Source organism: Felis catus, chromosome B4, assembly GCF_018350175.1.
Source record: "Felis catus isolate Fca126 chromosome B4, F.catus_Fca126_mat1.0, whole genome shotgun sequence".
NCBI classification, from domain to species: domain Eukaryota; kingdom Metazoa; phylum Chordata; class Mammalia; order Carnivora; family Felidae; genus Felis; species Felis catus.
The window spans coordinates 119,515,856-119,542,855 of NC_058374.1; the positions used below are offsets into that span (position 1 = coordinate 119,515,856).

The 27,000-nt window shown below is 42.0% G+C and overlaps 1 protein-coding gene across 18 annotated transcripts in view; it reads right to left on the bottom strand.

Moving 5' to 3' along the window:
- Positions 1 to 27,000, bottom strand: part of ANKS1B (ankyrin repeat and sterile alpha motif domain containing 1B) — a 1,072,204-nt gene that overhangs the window by 17,869 nt on the left and 1,027,335 nt on the right. For 17 of the 18 annotated variants that reach the window (XM_011284166.4, XM_019835377.3, XM_045062214.1 and 14 more), the window contains 3 exons: positions 21,655 to 21,666; positions 20,675 to 20,761; positions 11,455 to 11,592 (listed from right to left, as the gene is read on the bottom strand). In XM_011284166.4, the coding sequence (XP_011282468.2) occupies positions 11,455 to 11,592; positions 20,675 to 20,761; positions 21,655 to 21,666 (237 nt within the window). The remainder of the gene's footprint in view (positions 1 to 11,454; positions 11,593 to 20,674; positions 20,762 to 21,654; positions 21,667 to 27,000) is intronic. The other variant, XM_019835373.3, reaches the window with a different exon arrangement.

A 27,000-nucleotide genomic window follows, 5' to 3' on the forward strand; every position in this document is an offset into this window, starting at 1 on the left:
AAGGCAGGGAATCCCAAGTCAATGGGGACAACCACCCCTAGGGAAACATCACAATCTCTAAACCCCTTCCTGTTTCTCCTGGGGTCTTTGATCTGTGAATTAAGAATTACTACATTAGAGGAATTTGCAGAGCCATTGTATTTTAAGGACAGATCTTAACCGTAATCAAGGGACACAAACTGGAGATGTATAGGCAAGCTTGCATTTACTGTGAGCTCTAGACAGTCAGGAGTATAGTTGACCATCACCTTGGATACTTACTGAGCTACTTCCATGTGTCAGGGGCTGAGCTCCTGATGCCTAGCCCATGCCTGGTCTGTAGCAAGTGTCCAGGAAGTGCTCACTGAATGATGTGGATGAGGGGAGGCTCATGGGGAGACAAAGAGATGTCCCCATTGTCCTCCTGCATCCTAGTCACTGAGGCTGTGCCTAGCACATTCATCAGTTTGGTGTTAGAAAAATTTCAGCATAGATATGGACAATCTGTCCCCTAGGAAAAATTCTGGCCACTCAGGTAATTAATTTATATTGACTGATGCATCACTAGGATTTTTTTTTCTGCTTTATAATTTTGTGTTTTATTTGAAAAATTAGTACTTATCATTTCCATAATATAATAATCATTATAACAAAGGAAGAAGTGAATACATCAGATAGCTTATAAAGGAAGAACCAGATCATAAAAGTTAGAAATTTTTTTGAGAGAAAGAGAGAGCAAGTGAGCAAGGGGCAGAGAGAGGGAGGGAGGGAGGGAGGGAGAGAGAGAGAGAAAGAGAGAGAGAGAGAAAGTGAAAGAGAGAGAGAAGCGGGGCTCATCTAAAGTGGGGCTGGAACTCACCTGATCTGGGACTTGAACTCACAAACTATGAGATCATGACCTGAGACGAAGTCTGATGCTTAAGGACTGAGCCACCCAGGAGCCCAAAACTTAGAAACGTTTAAGCACACTGGACAGTAAATATGCTCTTGCCACATGTACAGAACATCAGCAGGTGGGATCTAAAATGACTATCCCAGTAAGCGCAGCCTCAGCCTGCATCCCCTCCCTCCTATGAAGAGTTCATCCTTCCTTCCTTGTTGGAAAAGCTCCAAACAAATTCAGGAAGAGCCTGGTTCCTGACCTTGCTTGCCCTGGGAATCCACCATGTCCTCCTGCATCTATCTAGTTTGGGGTTCTGTCTGATGCCCTGTTTCAGGGGTGCCTTTTGATTCTGTCCTAGCAATAAGCTTTATCTCCATCCCTAAGAGCCAGGTCACTGCCAGGCCTGGAGGAGCAGCTGTGGAGGTGGCCTGGGATGGGATTGGAAACAAAAGCATTCTTTCATTTTTAGAAGGAAAAAAAAAACCCCAAGCATTTTTAGATAAAGTGAGGGTTTGAACATTTTTTTACGCTGAAGGGTTCAGTGGCATATTTGCAAGAATACTATAATATTTAACATTTTCATAAATAGAGGACGGATTAGGTATACTGCATAGATCCACACAGTGGAACACTAGGCAGCCAACTAAAATGAAAATTCAGTCATTAAAAAAAACTGGTTAAAAGACTCTAAGTAAAAATATATGGATATATACAAACATAGATGGTATCTATGTGCATAGAAAACAGGGATATATATTAAGATGTTACTAATGGTTAACACAGAGTGTTGAGATGATGAATGAGTTTTTATGTTTCTTTATGTTTTGAACTTTATTCAACTGAAGATGAATAATTTTATAGTCATAAAAATAAAAGCCTGTCAATTTTAATACTTAAAAGAAACAGCTCAAAAAAATCTTACTTATTCATTACCCATCACCTTGGGGTTCTGAGTGCCTCTGCATTCTCTGGCAGAGAGGGCCGGAAACTATTCCAAGCAAAACCCAGGCCCTACTGCAGATGTTACTGTGGCTCACCTCCATGTACCAGTAGGGCTGGCCATCCATTAGGCCAAGAATCTAATTTAGGCTCTTCAGTTTTCACACTGGATGTCAATTCTAACATCTGCTCAGTTGAATTTTAGACTACCTAGCTCTTCCTTTAACCTGGAACCCCAATACTTCTTTCTACTCTTCTAAGTACAAAGAGTTGAACCTTCTACTGTCTAATTTCTATCAAGCTCAGCTGAAAAATGTTGTATGTGGACATTAACTTATAGATACACACTCAGTACATTCTTGCAGCTGTGCTAGGTTTTACTGCTGTACCGAGTCAGACCACCTGTGAACCTGAACCACATTCTATTTCATCTCACAGAGATGATAAAGCAGACCTAGCAGCAACTAGCACATGACATTGCTTACTATGTCCCAGGGACCTGCTAAGTACCTGATGTAGATTACCTAACTCTCAGAGCTACCTTAGAGAGGGAGAATTATCGCCCCCAATTTTATGTGTGAGAGGTTCAGGATTAGTGTGATTGATTAACCTGGCCAAGTTCACACTGCTAGTAAGGGGCAGAGCCAAGATTCAAACCCAAATCTGACCTCAGATGAGCCAGTATTTTGTGCCACTCAGCTCCCTGCCTTGTTGCTTTTCGTGAGTCTGCTGGTGTTCTGCTTTCACCGAGGGAAACTTGTGTTTTGGAGATTCACTGTATGAATGTTAGTGAGATACTATCAGACAATATTGTGTCATGGAGAGACTCAGAACAAAAAGTTCTTTCAGACTTCAGTCTCACTGAAGTTTTGTTTTCTGAGAGGATGGGCTCTACTCCCCAATACAGAGACATGTATTTCCCTATTTGCTTTGACCTCCAGGAAGCTCAGAGCCAAATTTGTGGCTTGGCTCTAATAACTACATACAATTCTGTGGTCTGCATTCTGATGTTAAATCTATTCCCTTGGTGTTGATCTTCCTTTTAGTCTGTATTTTCCCTAATTCAGATCTGTGTGTACCTCTATTTTTAGATCTATCGTACCCATTTATGTAGGTTGCCTTAAATCCTTGATGGAAGAAGGCATGGTATAAATGATGTCCATTTGTTCATGCATACATTTGCGAGCTCACTTTGTTTAACCCGTTCCTACCAAAATGGCTGACAAGCTACATCATATGTGGCCTTCTCATCACCTGGTGAAAGTGACACCTCAATAAGTGAGCGAGCTGAGAAGGGATGGGACACCACAGGGAGAGAGGGCCCTGTTGGTCCAGGCTGGTAAGCTACTGTTTGCAAGTAGACCATTCTGATCTATTTTCTGGCACTTTCTGCTAGCATTAAAAAAAAACACAAAAACACCACATTTCAGTAACTGGAATTGAAGGAATAAACAAATGTTAGTTCCAGAGCCTTAGGAAACTATGGGCCCATACCTGGCTATTCTTTGTACTCTGGGAGTCAGCAGAGCTACTTCCTGAGGTCAGCAAAGGTTACCCACGCCTGAAGAGGATGCCAACAGAGACATTCAAAGAAAGGGTTATCTCTGGGCATTGAAGCCCTAGACAGGGCGGAGGAGTCACAAGCATTATGAGGAGCTTCAGAGGTTTGCCACACCAGCACTGGTGACTAAAGACCATGCCTACATCACCTGCATGGGCTAAAGCTACCATGGGCTACCTACCTGTGGCACCAATCACTGCCACTGAGGGGACGACACTGAGAATGGGGTCTGGTCCAGGTGACCTTTAGGTCCCTTTCCACCCTGAGAGATCCAGGATTCTAATTAGAAGCTGATGTCTCTTACTGTGGATTCAGTTTAGAGATGTACATATAGTTGATCCCATGTTAAACTGTAGCATATTACGCAAAGACCAGACTGCAGGCCTTGACAATCCACCAGCCAATGCTTAGAGAGGCTATAACCAAGGGGCTGGCCTTCCTCCCAGAGGATGTCCTCATTGCAACAATCACCCCTAAAACTATTCCAAATGCTCAAGTATTTTGTCTATTATAAAATGACTATTTTAGCAAATAGTCATTTTGTCTATTATAAAATGACTCTTTTAGCAAAACACCCTTTCCCCGTCTCTCATCTTTGGCTGGTAAGTTAATGCTCACCTGGGGCACTGTATCTTCCAGGAGCCTTCTCTTAATCCCCTTTCCTGACCCTCTGGCTAAGCAAGGTGCACATTCTCAGACAGCCCTGCAGCATCTTTACACAGCTCTACTTCATGGTATTTACTAGTATTTTCTCTCATTTGTCTTTGTGTCTGTAGGGCTTAGGGTACATTAGCTGCCTGGTAGGTCCCTAAGATCAGAGGACATGCACCTTAAGGGTTAGATAAGGGTGACTATGGATGGCCAGAGCCAATTCTTGCCTTCTCTTTTCTCTCCCGCAGGTAGACCTGGATGAACAAAGGCCAAACAAATACGTGCAATGCCATCGGGGCCCTGAAAACAGAGGAGAGTGATTTTCAATCTGGGTCCTTAGCAGGGTCTCCAGAAGGAAGCCACAATTCTCTTTTGACTGTATTTTGCTTGTACTTGTTGTTTTTTAAGACCTAGGGTAAGCTTCATCTACAAGTTGCTTCACCCACATCTTGAAGCAAAAATAACTCTTGAGAATATTCTGGGCATATTCACAGAATTCATTGACATCTCTTTAACTCCACCTATAGTTAGTTCTCTCAAGTACAAGCCAGAAATTAATCTCGATAAATTGTATCTGTAAAAGTAAATACTGCCCAATCACAGTCTTTAGTATTTAGAAATAAACATTAGGCATTTGGCTAAGATGTCTATCTGGTTCAGGGCTGACATGCAGACTGACCAATATACAGACAACCTCTTTGGGGTAATTTCAGCTCACCAAAAGAATCATGAAATTAATATTTCCCCCTAATTATAACAGGGGTACATGTATACAATTTTGAAAATATATAAAGAAGAAAATAGAAAATCACCTGTAAAATTCTGCTGGAATATAGCCAATACTGCGTTTTAGTTGGTTTTCTTTTTGCATTCATATATATACAAATACTTTGATATGATATATGAATATTTACATATGTGAATTAAAAAAATTAAAATCACACTTGATATGTGGTTTCATAAGCTTCTTTCTCATGCAACATTAAATCATGAATAGTTTTTGCCTGCTACCAAATGTTCTTCAAGAATCAGATTTTTAAAGGTGGCAGGGCATTATTCCAGCATTACTCGCTAAGGTTTAACTTCATGCCTCATCCTGAGTACATGAGGGCACACTGGCTTAGCAAAGACCTAATTAGCCAGGAGGTTGGGCCCTCCTTCCTTAAGCCATGACTTGCTTTCTTGTAACATTCAAGGTTCTCCATGGAGATCATGCACCTGTGCCCCGTGTTCACCTGTCCACATGAAACCATAGCCTGAGTTGGCTGGATAGCAGGCATCCACAGGGACTTGGAGAAAGGGTATGCAAAAGAGAGATTTGCCCAATTTCAACCTCTCCCCACTTTTCAAAAGTAAATGCTCCTAGTGGAAGCTATAGTAAACCTTTACTAAACTGTGATGCCTTTGAAAAGGGGCACTTCCCAAATCCAAAACCCTTTTTATTTTAACCCTTCTCATTGAAAATCTTTCTCAAATGGACAAGTCCATTTCCTTAACTTAATAAAAACAGTAAATATAAATGGCTTCTTGCTTATTGCAGGTGTGTGTAATACTCTGAGCTCTCCACTCCCAAGTGAATTAATGAGTTGTCATGCCTCCAAACTTATCACATGTTCACACAAAGTAAGCATTCAGCTTCCAGACCAAGCACGCCTCCTCTGAGAGCCCCAGCCCTGCTAGGTGTTGGCACAACTCCAGGGTAGCAAGGGTATGATTTCATGGCAGCTATTTGTTATGTCCCTACTTCTCCTACTGAACTATGAGCTTCTAGAGAGCAGGGACCTGTGCCTGACTCATAGTAGGCACTCAATAAATGTATTTAAATGGACTTTGACTTTGTTCCTCAAGTGTGGAATGCTGCTGCAGCAAACACATGCTGTAAATGAAAAACTGGTTTTTCATACAGGTTCTTACAACAAGAATACAACTGCTACTACCCTTCTCCTTCCTCAGCAGCTGAGAATAGCTGAACACCCTGTGGACACATATTATCTCATTTAATTCTTACAATAGTCATAAGTGGTGGGTACTATTGTTAGTTCTGTTTTACAGATGAGGAAACAGGATTAATTCTTGGCCAGACTATAAGTCTAAGAAGTGCTGACCTGATTCTAAAAGCTACACTTCTAAACAGGACACCTGAGTTTTAGTTCTTTGCAGGGAGGCTATATGGACACAGGTATGAATGCTGCCAGACAATCTGCGAAAAAAAATTCAGAGTGCCTTTCTTAGATCTAACTTTACAAAAAAATGGGGTTGATTTTAGGCACTAATAACATCCATCCCTTCTTCCCCCACAAAAAATAGGGATGAAGAGAAAAAAGTGATTATTATTCTTTGAATATCCACCCACCTTTGACTTTGTGACTTGGTTAATTCTCAATGATTTATGCCAATGGAGAAAAGATACAGATATAATGCACGTTGGCAGTGTTAATTTATTCCTTTTTTTTTTTTTTTTTTTTTTGGTGAGGGAACAGGTGGTGGTGCATAGGGACCACTGGGCTGGGAACGCTGCCTTTTTATATTCAATTAGAGCCACTCACTGCTCTCGGGAGCAGGATCCCTCCTGACCCTGACTTGCCGAGGAGTCTCAGTGGCTTCAGAACCAGACTTTCACTTAGGTTGCTATCATAAGTGGGAAATAAGGCAGGGAAAGTGGTAGAGTTCCATCTAAAGGACTCTATGCCCTTTAAGGTTGCCTTCTATTGCCATGTACTTTCATATTTCATAGTCTCATAGTCAAAGAGGTTGAGGGCCATTTTCAGGTGGAGAAAATGAGAAACAGAATGACAGCTACAGCTTGGCTCCACACACAATATTAACTTAGTTGTCAGAGGTCAACTAACATCATCACCACTACCACCAACAGTTTTCTGCACCAAGTTCCCACTTTGTTGGATAACCTCTGCAACACAAGTCCTAAATACTTCTCACCAGGAACTTTGAGCTACCCTGTATATTCTCACGGTTTACAAACAGGCAGTATGGATGAAGGAGGTCAAAAGGTACACACTTCCGGTCACAAGTTCTCGGGAATGTCAAGTCTAGCACAGTGACTACAGTTAACAATACTATGCTGTATATTTGAAAGTTGCTAAGACAGTAGATCTTAAAGTTCTCATCACAAGGGGAAAAACTGTTTAACTCTGAGGTGGATGGATATTGACTAAAGCTACTGTGGTGATCATTTCACAACATACACATAAATCATTATGTTGAATACTTAAAACGAATATAAGGTTCTATGCCAATTATATCTCAATAAAACTGGAAAAAAGGGGGCTCAGGACTTTTAATTTTATTAAACAGATGAGAAAACCAAGAAAGAAACTCGTTGCAGAGCTGAAGTCAGAAGCTGGCATAGGTCCCATTGGTCAGGACAGTGTGCTTGACTGGACTGTCCTTTTCTGTCTATGCTTTGTTTGCTGGGACATACTGGTGGCACAGTACTATCAGATGCTGTCACACAGTCCGCCAAACTTGTCTGCCTGCATTTCATCATCTCTGCTTCTCCAGTTTAGTTCCTCTCATGGCCCACATTCAGCCAAGAAAGCACAGGAAAGAGGGAGCTTTGTCTCCCACATCCACCACCCACCAGCATCATGACTCCAACGTTGCCTGCACATTCCTGAGCCAGTCTGTGCCATACCACGTGCTGCATGCTCAAGATTACAGAATTTGGGAGTTGCACGTAAGAGCAAAATGAGCATGGTTAAAAATACCAAAGACTGCAAATATATTCTTTATAGAGAAATGAGAATTAGCAAGTGTCTAACAAGTCATGGCTTTTAATTCTATTAAAAAAAAACCCTTTCATATTTTAAAAGTATTAAATGAAGTCCTTTCTAGATTTTTACAATAAATCTGATAGTTCCACAGAGAATGCATTGAAATCTTTCTGATTTAGCCCTCTCATTACTTAGAAATCTAGAATGAGTGAACAGTATATAGAAGATGACAGTTTCCAAGGGGCCTTGATTATATCTGTTTCTTACCTATAGCATCCTCCTAAGGATGATCACTGCAGCTTTGGGATCTGGTGGCCACTGAAACACTCATTCCCCCCTTGCAATCCTTCCTGCATGGTATCCCCCTTCAGCCACTTGAGATAAGGCAGGAGGGAGGGAAAGTGGGATCCATGTTTTCAACCCCTGTAGCCGGTCTCATGACACATCCTTCTTTTCTGCCCAGCCGTATTGCTGCCTCCTCCTCTAAGTTCTCACTGCCTGGACAGTGGGCTTTGGGAAGCCTTCTGTTCTATGGCAGATGAGATGTGTTCTGGGCCTTCCAAGTTAAGAGATGGGAATAGAAATCTGCTGCCATGACAGTGAGAGTCTAGAATGCAAGGAGGTTGGTGCTTGCTAATAGGTACATCCTGGTTTTTTTTATGGGGACCTGCCCCCTAATTCTGCTTTTGCTCTAGTCTTCTTATTTGCATCGATCTACCTGTCATCTAAAACTGAAACAATCAGAAGCTGAATAACTTATTATAGATTCTAAGTAATGGAAACAGGCTTAGAGATCCTAAAGTATAACATTTCCTAAAGTTCTGTAGAACACCACCCATGCAAAGTGCTCTCCGAAAACAGTTCCATGGTCAGGTGAGCTGGGGAGACGTGGCGCAGTCCACCCCCTCCTGGCATCTGAGCGTATTAAAGGCTTGACAACGTCCCTTAGTAAGTGAACTATGTTAAACTCACATGGTAGATTTGTAGGGGGACTTGGGCCTTCCTTCCCAGATTTCTATGGGAAAACACTCTGAATTTCAAATCTAATTCCCCATAAATTGAAGTGTTCTAGACATCACTGAATTTTCTTGATGGCAGATACTCATAAAAACATTGTTTTGACCTGTAAAAGCTTTGCAAGGTCAAAGCAGCAATAACTTTGCAATAAAAATGTGTATGTATTCATATATATCAGCTAAAAGATAAAATGTATACTTACAGCTTTTTTTGTGTGTGCAATTTGAGCAGCCCAGGGGAATGACTCATACCAAAAAATTTTAAGGCTCCAAGACTAGACTGAATATTGAACTGCCCTATATAAAGATACAAAATCCATGCTCAAAGAGGCTTTTTTTTTTTTTTTTTTTTTTTTTTTTTTTTTTTAGTGCAAGCAAAGCTTGTTGTGTCTCAAAATTGCTCAAAGGCCCTGGTCAAGTCTGGTGGCCTTTGTTACTATTTTTGAAGTTAGACAAACTGTGTTCACCTAGAGAGGATTAAAATGGTGGATTTGTGGTAGATGATGAAAATCCTTTGGAGCTGATACCAGCCAGAATCCTAAGCCTGTGAATATCTACAGTAAATCAAACATCTGGGTGAAAAGCTAAAAGATCAAGCAATTCTTTGCGTGCTTTCCAAATGTATCAGGGCCATCATGAAACTGAAACTAAACAGTTGCCTATCTTCCCCCCACATTTCACCTTGGTATTCTGGCATCACACATACATTGCTAAAAACTCAAGGGGGCAGATGACCTATAGGTATCATTTTTAGTTTGAATATAGGACAATATTTGGGGTATGATCATAAAGGCCAATTATATGTTACTTTAAGAACTAATTTAGAAAGAAGTGCTGCAGTACTCAATGAGAGGCTGGAATTCATCCCGAAGAGTATCACAGTATTAATGTTGACACTTAGTGAAAACATTGCATGAAGGCAATATACCATTATAAGGCCTGCAGAGTCAATATTTTCTTTCTCTTGTTTCTATTTTATTTATTTTTCACTTCTATTTTTTCGGTTCTTTTATAAGAGCAGTGGGAAAACTCTAGGATCATAAATACACTTTTGGCAAATCTATTTTATGTCTTTTAGCAGAAAGAGGGCCAGGCTGTCAATTGTGATGTAAACAGGCAAGGAGAGGGAAGAGGTAGGAAGGAACATTGAACACCTGTTATTTAGGAGGCACTCTCCATATGTTCCTTCATTTCAATCCTGATGAAAACCTGTGAGGTACAAATCCCTGTACCTGGGTTTATAGACAAAGGAAATTGAGGCTCAGATAAGTCCTACAACTTGTCTAAGACCAGGGTGCAGGAAGCAGAGCTGGGGTGTGAACCCTGATCTGCCTGTTCTTTCTATGACACCAATCCAACTCCCATAGTGAAAGGTATTTCATGCAAACCAAAATATGTGTGGATAGAATGGAATTTTCCTCTTTACAGAAACAACTGCATTTCACAAGAATGGAAATTATGTTTAAGGCACCAGAAATCTAATGCTGAAATGACTTTAATCAACACCATTGATCTCATGTAAACAAACACAACCAGAGATATTCAAAAGCAGCTTTCCAGGGCTTTGCTTTCTAGTCCTTACTATGATCACATCCCACTTCCACATACCTTCCAAAATGGACGGAAGTTTTTAATAGCACATGAACATTCTTTCCTATTTTTGGTCTTCAAAAACTGAAAGACATGTGCCACTTGCTCTGAGCAAATGCTCTGAGCATGAGCCTGATGTACCTTAGAATGGATTATGGTGGTCGTTGGTCCTTCAGTGTTAGCCAGAGATGAAAAAGATTGTTCCAAGAAGTTTCACCCATGACACAGAACTATGGGCTGGCCTCCCAAGAATATATTTATTATATTGCAGTTTCTGTGTAATTATTTAAATATGTATATTTCACATACATTGAACAGGGCAAAACTGTCAAGTTAAAGTGACATTTTAGGAGTCTTCTGATTACAAATTATTTCATGGTTGCAACCATATCTGTCCTCGCTGCTTCAAATGCAGGATGGCTAGTGTACTGTATTAGAGATTCTTAGAGATATCCTCAAGAATTGGTACCATACTGAGGGTATCTATTTATCTTAGTGGAACACTTGTTTTCTACCACTGCTTTCATTTTTCAAGTTTGTAATATAAGGTCTAATGTTTAGTCTAATGACAAATAGGACTATAAGTGGTATAATATAAGTATGTCATTACCAGACTAATTCTGAATAAGCAAATGAACCAAACCTTGGTGTTCTCAATTATAATTTGTAGGTATAAAAACTGTTTGACTACTTTTCAATATAGAAAACCACAAATAATGTGTGAGGCACTGAAATTTATTTTTCTTCCTAACAAATCTGGACTACTGTGCCCTACTATTTAAAAATGGCCACCAGAGAAACCAACAGACATTACTATGTTTTGGAACCAAAGAAAGAAAGGGATTTGTCAAATATGAAAAAAAATCAAGTTAGTAGTTGAACAATAGCAGTTCAGATACCAAGGAGAAATAGAATTCTAAATTTAATGGGTGAGTGAAAATATAGAAAAAGCTCAGAAAAACTTAGTCTGCAAAATACCTTACATTAGGCATATCTGAACACTTGATAAACAAACCAAGTATCTTAACTGTAAGTTGAGCTTTCAATAAAATGCAGGTGTATTGGGGGAAATATTTAATCTGTTCAAAGATGGTAGTTACTCACCACATCGAAGGCAGTAAACACATGACAGTAGTGGTGATTGGACTTCAAATCTTTTGTGATATAAGCAAATGTTGAGAGGTCTTCTGGGTCCTGGGCAGCACAGGAGATATTACGAATTTCATGCTCGGCAATTATGTTCTGGAAGAAATGACATAAGTGACCATTATTTTCCTTTGCAAACCAGTAAATTTTAGAACCAAGGCAAATGACTTGGGAATCAGTTGCCTTCCCCCTTTCTAGAATGTTCTAGACCAGCAACATTCAAGGTGACCCAACACGCTATCTGTGGGTAAATGAATACCAGATCTGGAAGGAATGTTTTCATTTAATTAAAAACAACCTAATATAGTCATATCCTGGAGCAGTGGTTCTCACCAGGTGCTGTGAGCAGAAGCAGTCTGGGTGGCAGACACTCCTTAAAAAGATAGTAGTTATGAAGCATTTTAGTGTTTTGATTCCCCATATACACCTATAGATAGGCAGTGCTGCCTTCTGCTAATTCTGTCTGGAAAGGATCACCTGCCACATTCTGCATGCTGGGAGAAACTCTTCCCCATCTTGCTGCTCACTGTCTTGTGCCCTGCTCCTACTGCCCCAGAGCAAAGGCAGGTATAGAAGGAAACGGGCAGGTGGAAATGTCAAGGTGCTATCTTTAAAAAAAAAATTTTGGGGGGGTGTCTGGGTAGCTTAGTTTGTTAAGCATCTGATTCTTGATTCCGGCTCAGGTCATGATCTCAAGGTTGTGAGATTGAGACCCTACTTGGGATATTCATATTCTCTCTCTCTCTCTCTCTCTCTCTCTCTTTCTCTCTGCCCCTCCTCCCCACTCATGCTCTCACTCTCTCTCAAAATAAATAAACATTAATTTTTTAAATGTGAGTTTAGTTGACACTGTTACATTAGTTTCAGATGTACAACGTAGTGATTCAACTTCTCTGTACATTATGCTATGTTCACAAGTATAGCTACCATCTGTCACCATACAATGTGACACTGATAATTCTGAATTGCTTACTCAGAATCAGTCTTGTAATGACATACTTACGGTATTATGCCACTTACAGTCCTATTTGTCATTAAGTCTAAACATTAGCCCTTATATCACAATTGACTATATTACCCATGCTGTGCCTCTTATCCCCATGATTACTCATGCCATAAGTGGAAGACTGTACCTCCCACTCCCCTTCACCCATGTTGCCCATCCCCTCAGCCCCTTCCCTCCGACAACTCTGTTTGTTTTCTGTATTTATAGGTCTGATTCTGCCTTTTGTTTATTCAATTGTTTTATTTTGTAGATTCCACATGAGTGAAATCCTATCCATTTGTCTTTTTTGGTCTTATTTCACTCAGCATAATACCCTGTAGGTCCATCCATGTTGTTGCAAATGGCAAGATCTCATCCTTTTTATGGCTGTGTAATATTCCATTTTGTGTGTGTGTGTGTGTGTGTGTGCGCGCGCACAATCTTCCTTATTCAATCCTCTATTAATGGACACTTACGTTGCTTCTATATCTTGGTTATTGTTAATACTGCAATAAACATAGGGGTGCATATATCTTTTTGAATTAGCGTTCTCATTTTCTTTGGGTAAATAGTAGTGGAATTACTGAATCATATGGTATTTCTATTTTTAATTTTTTTGAGGAACTCCACACTGTTTTCCACAGTGGCTGCAGCAATGTACATTCCCACCAACAGTTCAAGGCGCTCCCTCCTGAAGACTCTGTGGAGGCTAAGGTGTAGAGGTACTATGAGGGAAACAACCACTCTGCATTATTCAGGTCTTGGATTCCCTGCTTGATGCAGGGCCCTGTGGATGACAATACCTTACTAACTATACCCACTGTGCAGAATTATGAGTGGGCGCTGTGGCTATCATTATTATCTTACAGGTGGGGAAGCTGATACTCAGTGTAAGCACCTTATGCAGGACAGGTGGTAGAGTTAGGACTAAAATGTAAGGTTGTCTGACTGTAGAGTTCAGGCTCTTTCACACACTGCAGGGCCCCTCATTGCCACCTCTCCCTCACTGGTTTAACATAATGTCATTTTTTTCTCTCTAGCATTTCTTCATGGCATCTCCCTGCCAGCCCCCTCATTCCAACGTGCCTCTAAGAATAACTGGTGGGAGGTAAGTGAAGAAAGGTTTAAGTATTATTATCCTAAAGCACAAAATAACCAAGGAGCATCATCTTGGCTGCAAACCCTGCTAGAAATTTCTTTTGATACACAGACGTATTTCAAAGCAAAAAAAAAAAAAATTCCCATAATTGTGCAATCATTTTTTATCTTATAATATCCCATTTACATTTTTTCCAGTTGTCATAGATCTAAAACCCTCAATACTTTAGTTACGCTAATTACTTTTTAATTGCACAGTCTTAAATAACCTGTTGGCAATAAAATGTTCCGCGTATACCCATCAATGCCTAAAAATGCTTACAAAATGTCCTTCCCTGCCAGCACCCCCAGCAAGTGCTTCATGGCCCCCACTCTACTGAGCTGTGTGGCTGAGAAGCAATTACAGAATTAACACATAAAAGAAAATTAAGACATTCTTCACTGTGGCCCTGTATGTTGACACTACACACAGCACTCTGTCAAAAATAACTCAATTTGAAATTGGAATCCCATAAACAAATAACATTCTATTGCAAGATACAGTTTCAAAATAGAAGGCCATGATCTTCTTCTGGCATTCAGATAGGTTTTCAAGTAGAAAACTAAATGAGGAGCTAGTGAGTCTTAAAATGAATTTAAGAATCTACATGGTGTCAGGGCAACTGGGTGGTTCAGTTGGTTAAGCATATGACTCTCGATTTTGGCCCAGGACATGATGTTGGAGTTGTGAAACTGAGCCCCATGTTGAGCATGGAGCCTGCTTAAGACTCACTCTCTCTCTTTCTCTCTTACTCTCTCTCCCACTTATGCTCTAAAAATAATAAAAAATTAAAAAAATAAAAATAAAAAGAATCTACATAGTCTTCACAGGGATGTTTGCAAGTGCTGAGAGTCTCCACCATCATTTTAATTGGGGGCTGCCATGACCTTGGGGAGTGTGGATTTGGTCTCACCTATCCAAGATCCACTATCATCAGAAATAGAACATTCGCTCTGATTTTTAACTAAATTGGCATTTTGTGTTCTTGAGATCCTTTACTAGCATTCGGTAGATTGGAAGATCAACTTCTTGGGAAAGTATTACACTGAAAAACTCCCTGTCATTTTGAAAAAAGTTATTTTTATTTGAGACAGAGAGAGAAAGAGAGAGAGAGAGAAAGCAAGCCAGCAAGCATGAGTGGGGAGGAGGTGCAGAGGAATAGGGAGGGAGAGAATCTCCATGATGAACTCGGAGCCTGATGTGGGGCTTGATTCCATGACCTGGGATCATAACCTGAGCTGAAATCAAGAGTCGGATGCTCAACTGACTGAGCCACCCAGGAGCCCTGCCCTCTGATTTTCAATGTACTGAATTTCCTGAATCACTTCTCAACTGTCTTCAGTGGTGTGTGACAGCATCATGACCCTGGGCAAAACTATAAAGTAGGTAAAGTATATCTTTGGAGATCTCTCTTTATTACGGACTGCATGTCTGTGTCCTTCCCAAATTCATATCTTGAATTCTTAGGAACCTTGAAATCTTAAGCCTTGATGTGATAGTATCTGGAGGGGTGGGGAGGCTCTGGGAGGTGGTTAGGTCCTGAGGATGGGGCCCCATGATGGAATTAGTGCCCTTACAAAAGAAGAGAGACCTAGCTAGCTCTCTCTGCCATGTGAGGACACAGCAGGAGGATGCCCTCTATGAGCCAGGGAATGGATTCTCATCAGACACTGAATCTGCCTCCAGTACTGTGAGAAATAAATGCATATTACTTAAGCAACTCAGGCCATGTTAATTTGTTATAGCAGCCCAAATGGACTAAGACATTTTCCCTTTCTTGCCATTCCCCCAATTTTCTGGAACCCCCCACTTCTGTATTTCCCAGGAGCCCAGGGCTTTTAGCTGCCCATTGAGACTGCCCTCTTCTGTGTTGCTTCATGTTCCCAAATCAGCCTCCTCTCCCACTACTGAAACTCTGTTGCTATGATCTAGAGGGAAGGTGGCTAATAAATGTATTCTATATTTCATTAAGAGTAACCTATGTTTAATCATCTTAACTGGCACTTTAAAAATATGCTGTTAATTGAATTCACATTGATGGTTTGTGTAGGGAGGGATTGTTGAACAGAACTTCCTGATCTTTCTGCAAGGCCAGGATGTGGTAAGCTCGAGGTCTCACTATTGAAACACTGCCACCACTCTGCATGGTCTACCTTTGCAGAATGATGAGGCCAGTTCCCCATGTGTAAGATGCATCTAAGACCAAGGATACCACAGCTGGAGACAGCATGGAGACTGGATGGCTGGTTTCCTCCTTGGAGAAGATGTCTAGGAGGGACAGATTTTTTTCTACCTCCTGTTACATATCAGTTGGTGGCTCCTCCATAAATTAAAAGCAGACGACAACATAAGGTACAGGTGATGTACCTCAGTTTAAGATGGATTCCTTTTATGTTGCTCAGCCTTCATACCTCAGCACATTCTAAGGAGACTAGCACTTTGAAAAGACTCAAAAGAAGGAGTGAGGAGGGGCTTATCCTGCCCCTTCCTTGGGATAGAAAGTTTGGCAGCCCAGTCCCTTGCAACAGGGAGAGATTGTTTTTCTGGTCTGTTGCCTTTCATCATGTTGAGAAACAGCTAAACAGGTGCCTGGCTGGTGGGTGTAGAGTAGAATTGTCTGGTCTAGCCAATTAACAGAGAGGTTCTAAGAAGGGCGTGTGATGCTGAAGTGATACAGCCAAGAAGTCAGCTTCCTCTCCCTCCCCCCACTCATGGCTATGACAGGCAGGCCTTTCTCCGGAGTCTCTTCCTTAGGCCTGGCCTTTTCAGAGAATGCAGTGCCCCTGCAGAGAAGGGGTAAGACATAAAGGGAGCAGCCCCAGCCGAGGGCTGCCTGGAGGGGACCTGTAGAGAAGCTGATGCAGATGAGAACAGCACACATGCTTAATGGGCTCTTAATCTGACTCTGAGCTTTTTAGAGGGAGAAGTATGTGCTATTAAAAAAAAAAAAAGAGCACTTGTTTAGGCAAATGTTCTGAATTATTTTGTGCTTAAAAAATAGCATAAGCCCTGTTTGAAGTTGGCATTCAAAAAGCAAACAAACAAAAAACAAACTCCAGCACTGCACTGTTCCTAATTTAGCTTGATGGGAAGACTGAGGAGGGGGTCAGAACAGGAAGGCAAAATGCAACCCATTCTTAGCCAAGCGTTGGATATGGGGACTGTGTCACCTCTTGCAAAACCCTGCTGGTCTCAACACAGGTCTGTAACCAGTCAGAGACCTCTGGGCCAAATGCCATGCTAGAATTATCTCTGGGCTATGGATCTACAAAAAGTTGATGTGCTTCATCTACAACATTTAAGGACCAGATCTATTCCAAGTTCTATTTAGAAAAAAATTTTTTAATGTTTATTTTTATTTTTGAGAGAGAGAGAAAGAGAGAGAGAATGAGCACAAGTGAGCAGGGGACATGCAGAGAGAAGGAGACACAGAATCCAAAGCAGGGTCCAGGCTCTGAGCTGTCAGTACAGAGCCTGATGCAGGGCTCGAACTCACGGACCACAAGATCATGACCCAAGCCTAATTCAGACGCTCAACCAACTGAGCCACCCAGGTGCCCCTCTAAGTTCTATTTTTAATTCAAGACTGTTTTCTACTTCTTCCTTCTTAAATCAGGATTAGTGGTTTAAATTGTTTCCTAAGTTTCTAGGCAATAAATACACTTGCGAGTTTCTACCTAGGCACCTGACTCTTCCCCACGAAGCAGCCAAAATCACTTATTCATTGGAGTAAAAGGAAAGAAGTGCTTTGCTGGAGGGCTCATCTATCACAGTCTAATGGGCGGTAATAAGAATGGAAGAGGAGCACACACTCAAAATTAACTGGTGGATGGTGGCTGTGGAGGAACAGAAGATGTGTTAGAGAGTCAATCCTTTTCCACGACCAGCTGGCTGTATGACTGTGGGGCGGTCACTTAACAGAGACTCTGAAGTCTTCCATTCCTCTCCCTGTGCCGTGCAGGATGAACAACCCCCTCTACCTCTCTAGGGCAGAGTAAGAGACATGCAATGGTCAGGAGGGGACTGTCTAGGAACAAAGCACAATGGAAGCATCAGATATGAAAATTAGGTTGTGACTTTAGGTTGTGCCTTATTACAGGCTTAGTTGGCCACTAGTACCTCATGTCGTGAGGTCTTCTAATATGTCTCCCCAAGTCCTTCAAGTCAAAGTGGCCCAGTGAGACACCACCCCCCATGGGAGAAATCTCTGGCTTAAACTGCAGTCAGGGCTCTGGAGTTTATCACTCTGTTCCTGTCCTGTTATGAGCGTTAATCAGAAGTTGGCCTTTGCTACAGAACAAGGTGGCATACGAAGATGCGCTGAGGACACTGCTGGAGTCTAGGTGTCTGAGCACAGCGCCCTTCACATCACAACTTGAGAATGGTCCTTCAACAGTGGCTCTTCTATGCTTTCTGGAACCAGTCCTTCAGCCCTGGCTGACGGTAGTGTTTCTCAGCTTTCTGCAGTCAAATCCCACCAAGGTAGCCTGACACTATTTCTTTCTTCTACACTTCTAACACAATCTCTTTCCTTTGGCTTCTCACACACCAACTATCAGACTGTGGCCCTGAGTCATCCACTCTCTCCCCATCCACTGCTGGGTCGGGGTAGATCAGTCACATTGCAGGATACTGGAATGGGGACACTGTATAAGTGTCAGTGTTAAAGCCAATGTCCCCCAATTCCTGAAAAAGCCAGGCACATGTTGTCATGGAGAGGTTGGCTCTGCCTGCCACCAACATAGGCACTTTGCCTTTGCTCTAGATTCTGAAAATATGCTGAGGACCACACTACAAGAACTTGGAAGATATGCTGGCCTTCTTTAGTGTTCTAATTCACACAGAATTATCTTCTGCATATTTTTCAGTGCTTATACTTCCAGACAACAGTCATCAGTGGGCAGAGATTTATGGCTAACTCATGTAGTTACTGGCAACTGAGGCAGAAGTCTCTCCTTTAGGTTTGGGGGGATCAAGTTCTATAACACTGATGTGTCCGTGAGCAAAATGCAACAGAACCGACAGAGCTCTCTTGCCTGTGGTCATGGAGACTGGAATAGAGAGGATGCTACTGACACGGATGCATCCAGTCACACCACCAGCTTCACAGAATGATAGCCTTAAGACTCTGGAAACTTCTCAGGGCAAATACCACTTGTTTAGAAATTTTCAGAATCCACTACTGCTTAGGTTGTTAATCTAAGAGTTTCAGACTCTTATACTAGAAATAGACTACTATTCATGGTTTTCAAATGCAAATGGGGTAGAGACAGTTGCTCTAGGTTAGGGGAAAATACCCAAATGCCAAAGCCTTTCTTGAAATTTAGAAACAGTGATAGCAATGAGGTACCGCCAATGAGAGTTCCATAAAGTTCCAAAACTTTAAAAACCAACTGACTATAATTTAAGGATACAGAAAGTTTGTGCACCGGTAACTGAAGTTGCTTCCAACTAATAAAAGAGCAAATAGGTCTGGATTTTTCTGATTAGAATCTCCACAGCTGTAATCCAACAATAGTAACTATCAGCAATATATTGCAGACTTGAAACTATCATTCCACGTAAGGTAACTGACTCTGTGCTTTGGAGATCCACAGCCTACTTAATCATGCTGGGTTATAAGCTTTCTGCTCTGGTTTCAGAACTGTTTCTAAAACTGGAAGGTTGCTCTCCTAAGTAGATCTGGGGAGCCTGGGCTTGTCTGACTGCTGATATAGCAATCTTCTTTGTTACAGAAAACAAATCAGGAAAATCCGAACTGGTTGAATCAGATGCTCAGGTTTATTATAGTTGCCCAAGAGTCACTGCCCATGGGACTTTCCCCTGGTGGCTAAATCCAGTTGCCCTGGCCCTAAATTACTACTGTTTAGTTCACCTGTTTCACAACTTCTGTTCCCTTTCTCCAAAGTGGAGTGGGTGTAGGTGAGGGGACTCGGTAGGGGGTCCAGAAAAGAAATGGTATTCACCAATGGGGATCACCTCATTTCCCCTCTTTCTAGAGCTTATCATCTGGGAGGGTACAGGAATAAAACACAAGGACATCTGGGGGTTCTGTGAGGAGGAGCCCATCAAGTTTGACTGTTTGTGGGGAGTGACAGTGGTCACACCCAGGAGCTCTAGTCTAGCACCGGCATTCTGTCATCTTCGCCAAGAAAGGAGCTCTAGAACACTTAAGTGAAATGCAACCCGGCTGTTCACACTTGATCTTAGAGCCCATGAACTGTTTCCACTGTGAGTACAAAATCACAACAGAGTCACAGTGTGGCCTGACCTTCTTTGTGATTATTTCTTCTCAGAAAACAATACAGCTGAAACCCTCTGTCCCATCTCAAGTGCTGAGAAGAAATGCAATTATAAAATGTAAAAGTCAGAGAATGTGTTCCTTGTGTCAGGTGTTCATTACATATATCCAAAGAAAGGACATGTATATCTCTAGACAAATGGGAGGACGAACGTCCTAGTCCTTTAGCTAGTGACGGTTCCTCTGGTGAAGGGGTGATGGCTTTGTTGCATTGTCATTCTATACATGACACCCCCGCAGTGCATTGTCATTCTATACATGACACCCCTCCCCTTTAATGCACTGTCATTCTATACATGACACCCCCTCCTTGTAATGCATTATCATGCTATACATGACACCCCTCCCCTGTAATGCATTGTCATTCTATACAGGACACCTCCCCGCCTTGTAATGCACTGTCATTCTATACATGACATCTCCCCCTTGTAATGTTCTCTAGAGCCAGAGGGAAATGCCATATACTAAGTGGCCACAGTCTATGCGAGAAGGCACCACAGAGAAAGCAAAATATGTATAGGAATCCTAGATCAAGTTCCCCAGATGAAATTTGTCCTTTTGTATACATGTATGAGTGCGTGTGTGTGTGTGTACACACGTGCATGGGTATATCTATGGGTGTGCAGAGAGCAGACAGGTGGGGACAGGAAGTGAATAAAATGAGAGATGCTGGGCGTGACGAGACACAAGGATTTTAGATCACATTCCCAGGGCTGTATCTGGTGTCTAAGGCAAAGAGAGGTGCACTACTCACCTTATTTGTTGCATCAATGAATTTGACTCCTTTATAAGAGACTGAAAGAATAATAGTGGGGACCTTCTTCATTTGCTCTGTAGACTTCTGAAATTAAAATTAGAAAGCTGTTAGAGCGGTTTGTGTTGCATGGCAACTGAAGCACATAATTTCTCCTCTTGGAAGATAAAAATGAGCCCAAGTTAAAAACAACACATATACACACAAACACACACCAAACACATTAATTTAAATGTAGGTCTCCCTTCTCTTGGGCTTAGCTGTGGTTTGGGGTTCTAAACTATCTGTCTTGCACTTGAGGATCTAAAAACAGCCTGTTCTGCTGCCTCCCGTGGGTGAAGGAATACTCCTTTTCCCCGACACCAAAGGGAGAAATGGACAGCTCTGTCTCCTACTGCAATTTCAAGCAACGCTTCTTTGACTAGAGTTAAACCATGTCAGTGTTAACTCCAAGGGTGAGTTTAGCATTAGCAAAATATATGCCACTGCTCCCCCTTCTAGTCACTCTTTCTTCAAGGCATGACGTATGTCTGAATGTGTGGTTAAAATAGGGATTTAAAATACATCATTGTGAATTTTTCTCAAACCTGGCCAAATCCGTAAGAGCTGATATATTTACAGCACCATCGCTTGTGACCATGCGGGAAACAATACCACCCTACAACAATTAAGCCCTCCAGGAACAGTCTGTATTTTGAGCCACAGCAAAACTGGACAGTCCAGGTAACAACCTACTTTATCATTTAGAGCTGCTAGATTTCCTTAGGCTATGTTCTTATGACGGATGTTCACACTGGCTTAATGTGCCCAGAGTCTTCAGCTTCTATAGTTTTATGCATCTGCAAAAAGTTTCTCCACAATTTAGTATGAGTCTTTTCTGTTTAGCTTTATCATTCATCACGGGTCACCAACAGTCTGTGTACTTCATTTCCCACTATGGATCCTCCTAATAATCACATTAAACATCAAGAAGAACCTACCTGACAGTTAGCCTGATGGGTTTTCCAGATAAGACAGGTGGGAACAAAATAGGAGAGAAAATACATAAAAAAGTGAGGAAACCATTTCAATAATTCACCAACAGCATAAAGTCATTAAAAAGTGAATGGAGAATAGGTTTTATCGATACATACAGATGCAGTGAAACTGTTTTAGGAATGGCTGTGGGCTTTTCCAGACCTCGTCTGTCCTTGTTTTCTAATTCCCGTTTACTGCATTGCCTAGCCTCACGACCGGCACACCAGAACCCTCCACTTCCAGTGTCCCACAACCACCTACCTGTCTTATGGATATTAAGGGAATCGGGAGAAAACATTACCCAATTTTCCATTTTAAAATTCTGAAATGTGACCAGAATTAAAGAAGGCTTTTAGTTGGATAGAGTGACTGAAACTCATTGAACTCTAAAATCATAATTGCATTACATCTTTCACTTGAGCCATGGAAAAGGTGTTTCACATTTTCCTGACTGTTTTGACACATCTTTTGGAGAGCTACTGTACTGGTTTCAAAGATGGAGCAAATGGATCAGTAAGAGTGTTACTATTTAGTATTCATTAAGTGTTTCACACGGTATAGAAAAAAAGCACTCTTGAAGTGCTTTTTAACTAGTTTTAAAATTACCCAAGCTTGTTAGTTTTCTTCTGTGTTTGCCAAAGAGATGCAGATACTTTTGTCTTTTTAATGCCTTACCCAACCAACTTTTAAAAGTGTGCAAGGTAAATCAAAGGCAAAGCTAGAAGAAGTAATGCTCAGTGTGCCAATTTTAAGGCAAAGTTGTGGGCTGAGCTCTGGAAAGAGAGAGCTATAGCCGGCCGGCATGGGTAGTGGCTTGGTGGACTGAATGTGTGTGTGAAGAATTCTCTGCAAAGGGTAACAATGGATTTCAACAAATTACCTCCCTCATTCCTTGCCATGAATACATTTCTCTCAGACACATCTATCTATACCATCGAACAATATAAGATTAAAATATCAACATTTCATTTAGTATTAAGAAAGCCCCAAAGGGAGAAAGCAAAACCATTTGTCATTCATTCAGCAATTGAGTGGTTATAGTAGGCAGCCCACTGTGCTGGGAAAGCTCAGAGTCTACTTCAGGGCACGTCAAGCAGACCTCAAGCTGTGTGCAAACTACAGTCTGCAGCAAGTGGCGTCCTGAGTGCGGTATTGAGAAAATTGTGAGCCTGTGTCTCGGCTCAGTGGGAAAGAGGTTGGGAACGAGGTCTGCCATGGGACAGGGAGAGGAAGAGGCAGCACAGGAGCTAGCTACACACCACGTTCCTGGCCTGGTCTGCCACAAAGAGAAGCCACAACACAAATGCTGATAAATGCAACAGTGAGAAACAGAGTACCTCCAGAGTACTGAGCAAAGAGAGCTTCACTTTGCAGGAGAGAGTAGGGCAAGTCTTCATTATTCATTTGACAAGCAGTGACTGCCTGCTAGGGCTGACTGAGCTGTTCCAAGAGGATGAATGGGGATTTTCTAGGGGCCAAAAGAGGAAAAAGGAGGCTTTTTAGCAGAAGAATCAACATACACACACTCCTGGAAATGAGAAATAATGGGGTGGGTTTGGGTAATTGGTGGAAGATGAGGCTGATACAGTAGGTTTGGAAGGTTGTGACTTACTCTGCCAAGTTAGAATTCCCTGGAAGCTTTTAAGTAGGGAGTGACACAGTCAGAGCTGGGTTGCAGAAAGCCAGTGCTGGTGACCGGATGCACTGGAACAGCTAGAGACTGAATGCAGCAAGGCTGGAAGGAGAGGTACATTCAAACAGGAGACCCTAAGCACCCGAGCTGAAACAGAAGTGCAAGCATGGAAGAGGGAGCCATAACTCTGATGAAGAAGATTCGAGAGGCTCTGCTAACCCATCTGCTATGAAAGATGAGTGAGCGAGAAGATGTCCGATGAAGAGACCCTCAACTGAGATAAGGGATACTACATAGGAGCATGCTTTTGCATGAAAACCCCTTGAACATTGGTAAGCAGGTGGAGATGTCCAGTAGGAAATTAGAAGTAAGAATCTGATCTGAAATCCATGTGCACAGCAGGGGTGCCTGAGGAGATGAGGTGGCTCAAGGAGTGAACAAGAAGAGGGCTAAGAATCTCCTGTCTGGGGAAGATAACCCTTAAGGAGTGGGGAATTAAGAGTCAATGAAGCTGAAACAGAGTTGGAAGGTGCCTGAACACAGTATGGCAGAAGTCAAGGGGCAGATTCCTTAGAAGGTGGGAGCCGTGCCCGACGCCAGGAGGGCTGAAAAAAGCTAAAAACTGAAGCCCGACATTATGGCTGGCAGGCAAAGCGGCTGCTACATGTATTGGGTCTTCTGGGCAAAATCCTGGGCTTCAGCGACTAGAAAAGTTTGTTGCTGATTTTATTAAGAGCAGCGTGAGGAGGAAAGAACAGCAGACAGAGGAAAGAACACAGAGGGGTGTGCAGTGATTGTCAGCGAGAGGGAGCGGAAGGCTGGGACAACGGGCAGGCCGGGACACGGGCTCTCAGGCTGAAATGAGGGCATCAGCGATGATTTCTGTCCCGATACAAGGATTCTACGTTATACGCTCAGACAACATGGACAAAGAAGACAAGAGAAAAGGTGGTCATTTTTTCTAGGTGCCAAGAGCCCCTGCTCTCCCAGCTGAAGGCCACGCTGGTGTGCCCCCGCTGCAGGCTGTGTGGACGGCAGCGCTGGGGGTGGCCACACAGTCCAATCTGGAGCCCAAACCGAGCTTCTTTCCCACTGCGCGCCGTGACAAGATGATGATGGACCCTGGCTGGCCACAGAGTCACTCTGGCAGCTCTTCAACGTAATGCCCCTTCTTTAAGGCATTTAAAATTCTAGGAGATAGAAATCCAACCTGTTTTAGGGGATTTTCTGTTGGTGTACTTTGACAGAGCTTTCAAAGAGGTCTTTTCAGACGCTATTTTAATGAAAGGTTGAAGACGCATAGAAGAAAGCTAATATACCGAGTCTTCAGGGAGAATAATCAGGCAAGAAATCCAATAAGCGCCTACTTCATTTTGTGAAGGCCGTACAGATACCGAAATATGAGCAGGGCTCCAGTCCAATCACAGACAGCCCACATCCCGCCGTCTCCATTTTCTCTTACATGTTGAAATTATTGTTTTCTTCTCCTTCCCAGGGACGGAGGCACCTAGTCTGGCCATCACTGCTCAAGTTACAAAGCACTCAGCTGCAGGTGACACTGGTCTCTATGACTTATCTGCAAGCTTTGCTGCGATTCTGGTAGTTAATACTCCCATATATGTACGTATGTTAAACATTCAAGCCTTATTGATCTGTATAAACAGAATTCACTTCTTCAGGCTCTTTTCCCCAGTGAAATGCTCAGGGCAAACCTTATGTTATGGTTCTCTTTTGTTTCCAGTTGTTTTTTTTTTCTGCACCATATTCTTGGTGGACTTTCTGAGCCTTCTCCAAGCCCTCAAATTCCCTCCCCTTCAGTGCCAGCTTTATAGGAGAGATTCACTTGTAATGAGGACCTCTGGATACCGAGCAGCTGAATACTCATGGGTAATGCCCAAAATTAACTTAACCTTCATAGCATCTTGCTCTCCTGCTAAGAGCATTACAGTGATATTCAATTGTATTTTGTTCACAGTTTCCCAAAATAAGATTATCATCCTTTTATTACTCTAACAGAAACAGTATTTAGTTATAGAGGGAAAATACCTACCTTTCTGAAATCCAAAATAAAGTGCAACTTTTGAATCTTAAATGCAAAGCCAGCTTTACATTTAGCACTTGGGTTTATATTATCTGTAAGCATTTACACAGAATACAGACTGTAATGTCATATCTGGAGGTGGGCACCTGAGATACTGTAAAGTAACTGAACACTTTTAGAACCTTTTTTTTTTTTTTTAAGAGGGATTGTTGGACACACCAAGGAAAGTAATACCATCTTTTAATCTTTTTATCAAGTCAGAGATTGCTGTTGGTACTTTTATTTTATCCTTATAGCATGCCCCGAGAAGGGACAGTTTCTCCTTTTCTAATGCAGAGTCAACAGTCTGAGAATATCCTTTTGAGACTGCAGGGATGCTCTGGTGTCAGAGCATGGCTTTCGTAAGTGTGAGTGAGAGCAAAGAGGTTTACAACAGGGAGCACTTCAGCTGTGAGCCGTAATGTTGCATTGGAGTCCGGAGTGATGTTTATGTTCCTAATGAGAGTCATTTGTGCCCCATAACCAGTACAGAGAGGGAACAGAGTGAGGCAGCCCATGGGGAAGAGATCACCAACCCTTCATTCTTACAATACCCTGCTCATTTCCAGTGTATTTTAAACGCAGACTGGGGAACAGATTTCTGGATGGGCTACTGCCATCCAGCTCACAGTATATTTTTAACCTACACGTGGCTACCCTGAGAATGCTTTCTAGTTAGATATTCAGCGCTGAGTCGTAACTATTAATTTTGCCATATAATATTTTCTTTAGATCATTTCAAAGCTTAATTATTATATTCAGTCTCAACAAGTAAATTAAAATAGGATCAGACAATTATGTTTGGTAGCCCTCAGTGCCTTTCAAATGATTTAAAAAATGTAGAAAACAAGCAGTGTTGTATTTTGTATTTAGTGATACTAATTATGTTGCAGAGGTTCTAAGAGATAGAAAGCAGACCACAGATCGGCTATTTGAAATGCACCTTTACCCTCCAGAACTCAGTTTCAACATCATTTTCTGGGAAAGCCTCGTGTGGCCTCGCAGCCTGACAGGATGGCCACCTCTTACCCCAGGTATGCCCTGTGAACCTCTGCCACTCTCCCTTAGGTTTCGCTGCCATGGGTCTCAGGTTTGTCTCCCTCACCATACAGGGAGTTCTTGGAGGATGGCCCACATCTTTCTTGATTTGTCTCTGATCTCCCCCATAATGACTAGCACATGGTCTCAGGTTTAGCCCTATGACACTGCCATTTTTTATGGGTCAAAAAAATGGTGAAATATCAGCAATTTCATAGGGTTCAGTCTAACAGCTGCTGAAATCCATAATTATTAAGTGAATGAACAAACAAATGAATGTATGGTAACGAGCACAAAGCCAGCTTTATAAAGAACCACAGTGCCAGCCTCTCAGTGCACCAGGAGCTCAGCAGACTTTTCAGAGAGCCCTGGTGCCCAGAGCCAGGCACGGAGGCCTTGAAAGAACTTGGAGGAGAACCACAGATGTGATTAGAGATAAGCCAGGAGATTCCTATGGGATGGGAAAGCCTTACCGACCTTGTGATTTGTCAGCCTCAAGGAGAGAAGGGTTAGGTCTTCATTTTTGCAATAGGGAACTGGTTCAAATTGCAAGTGCTG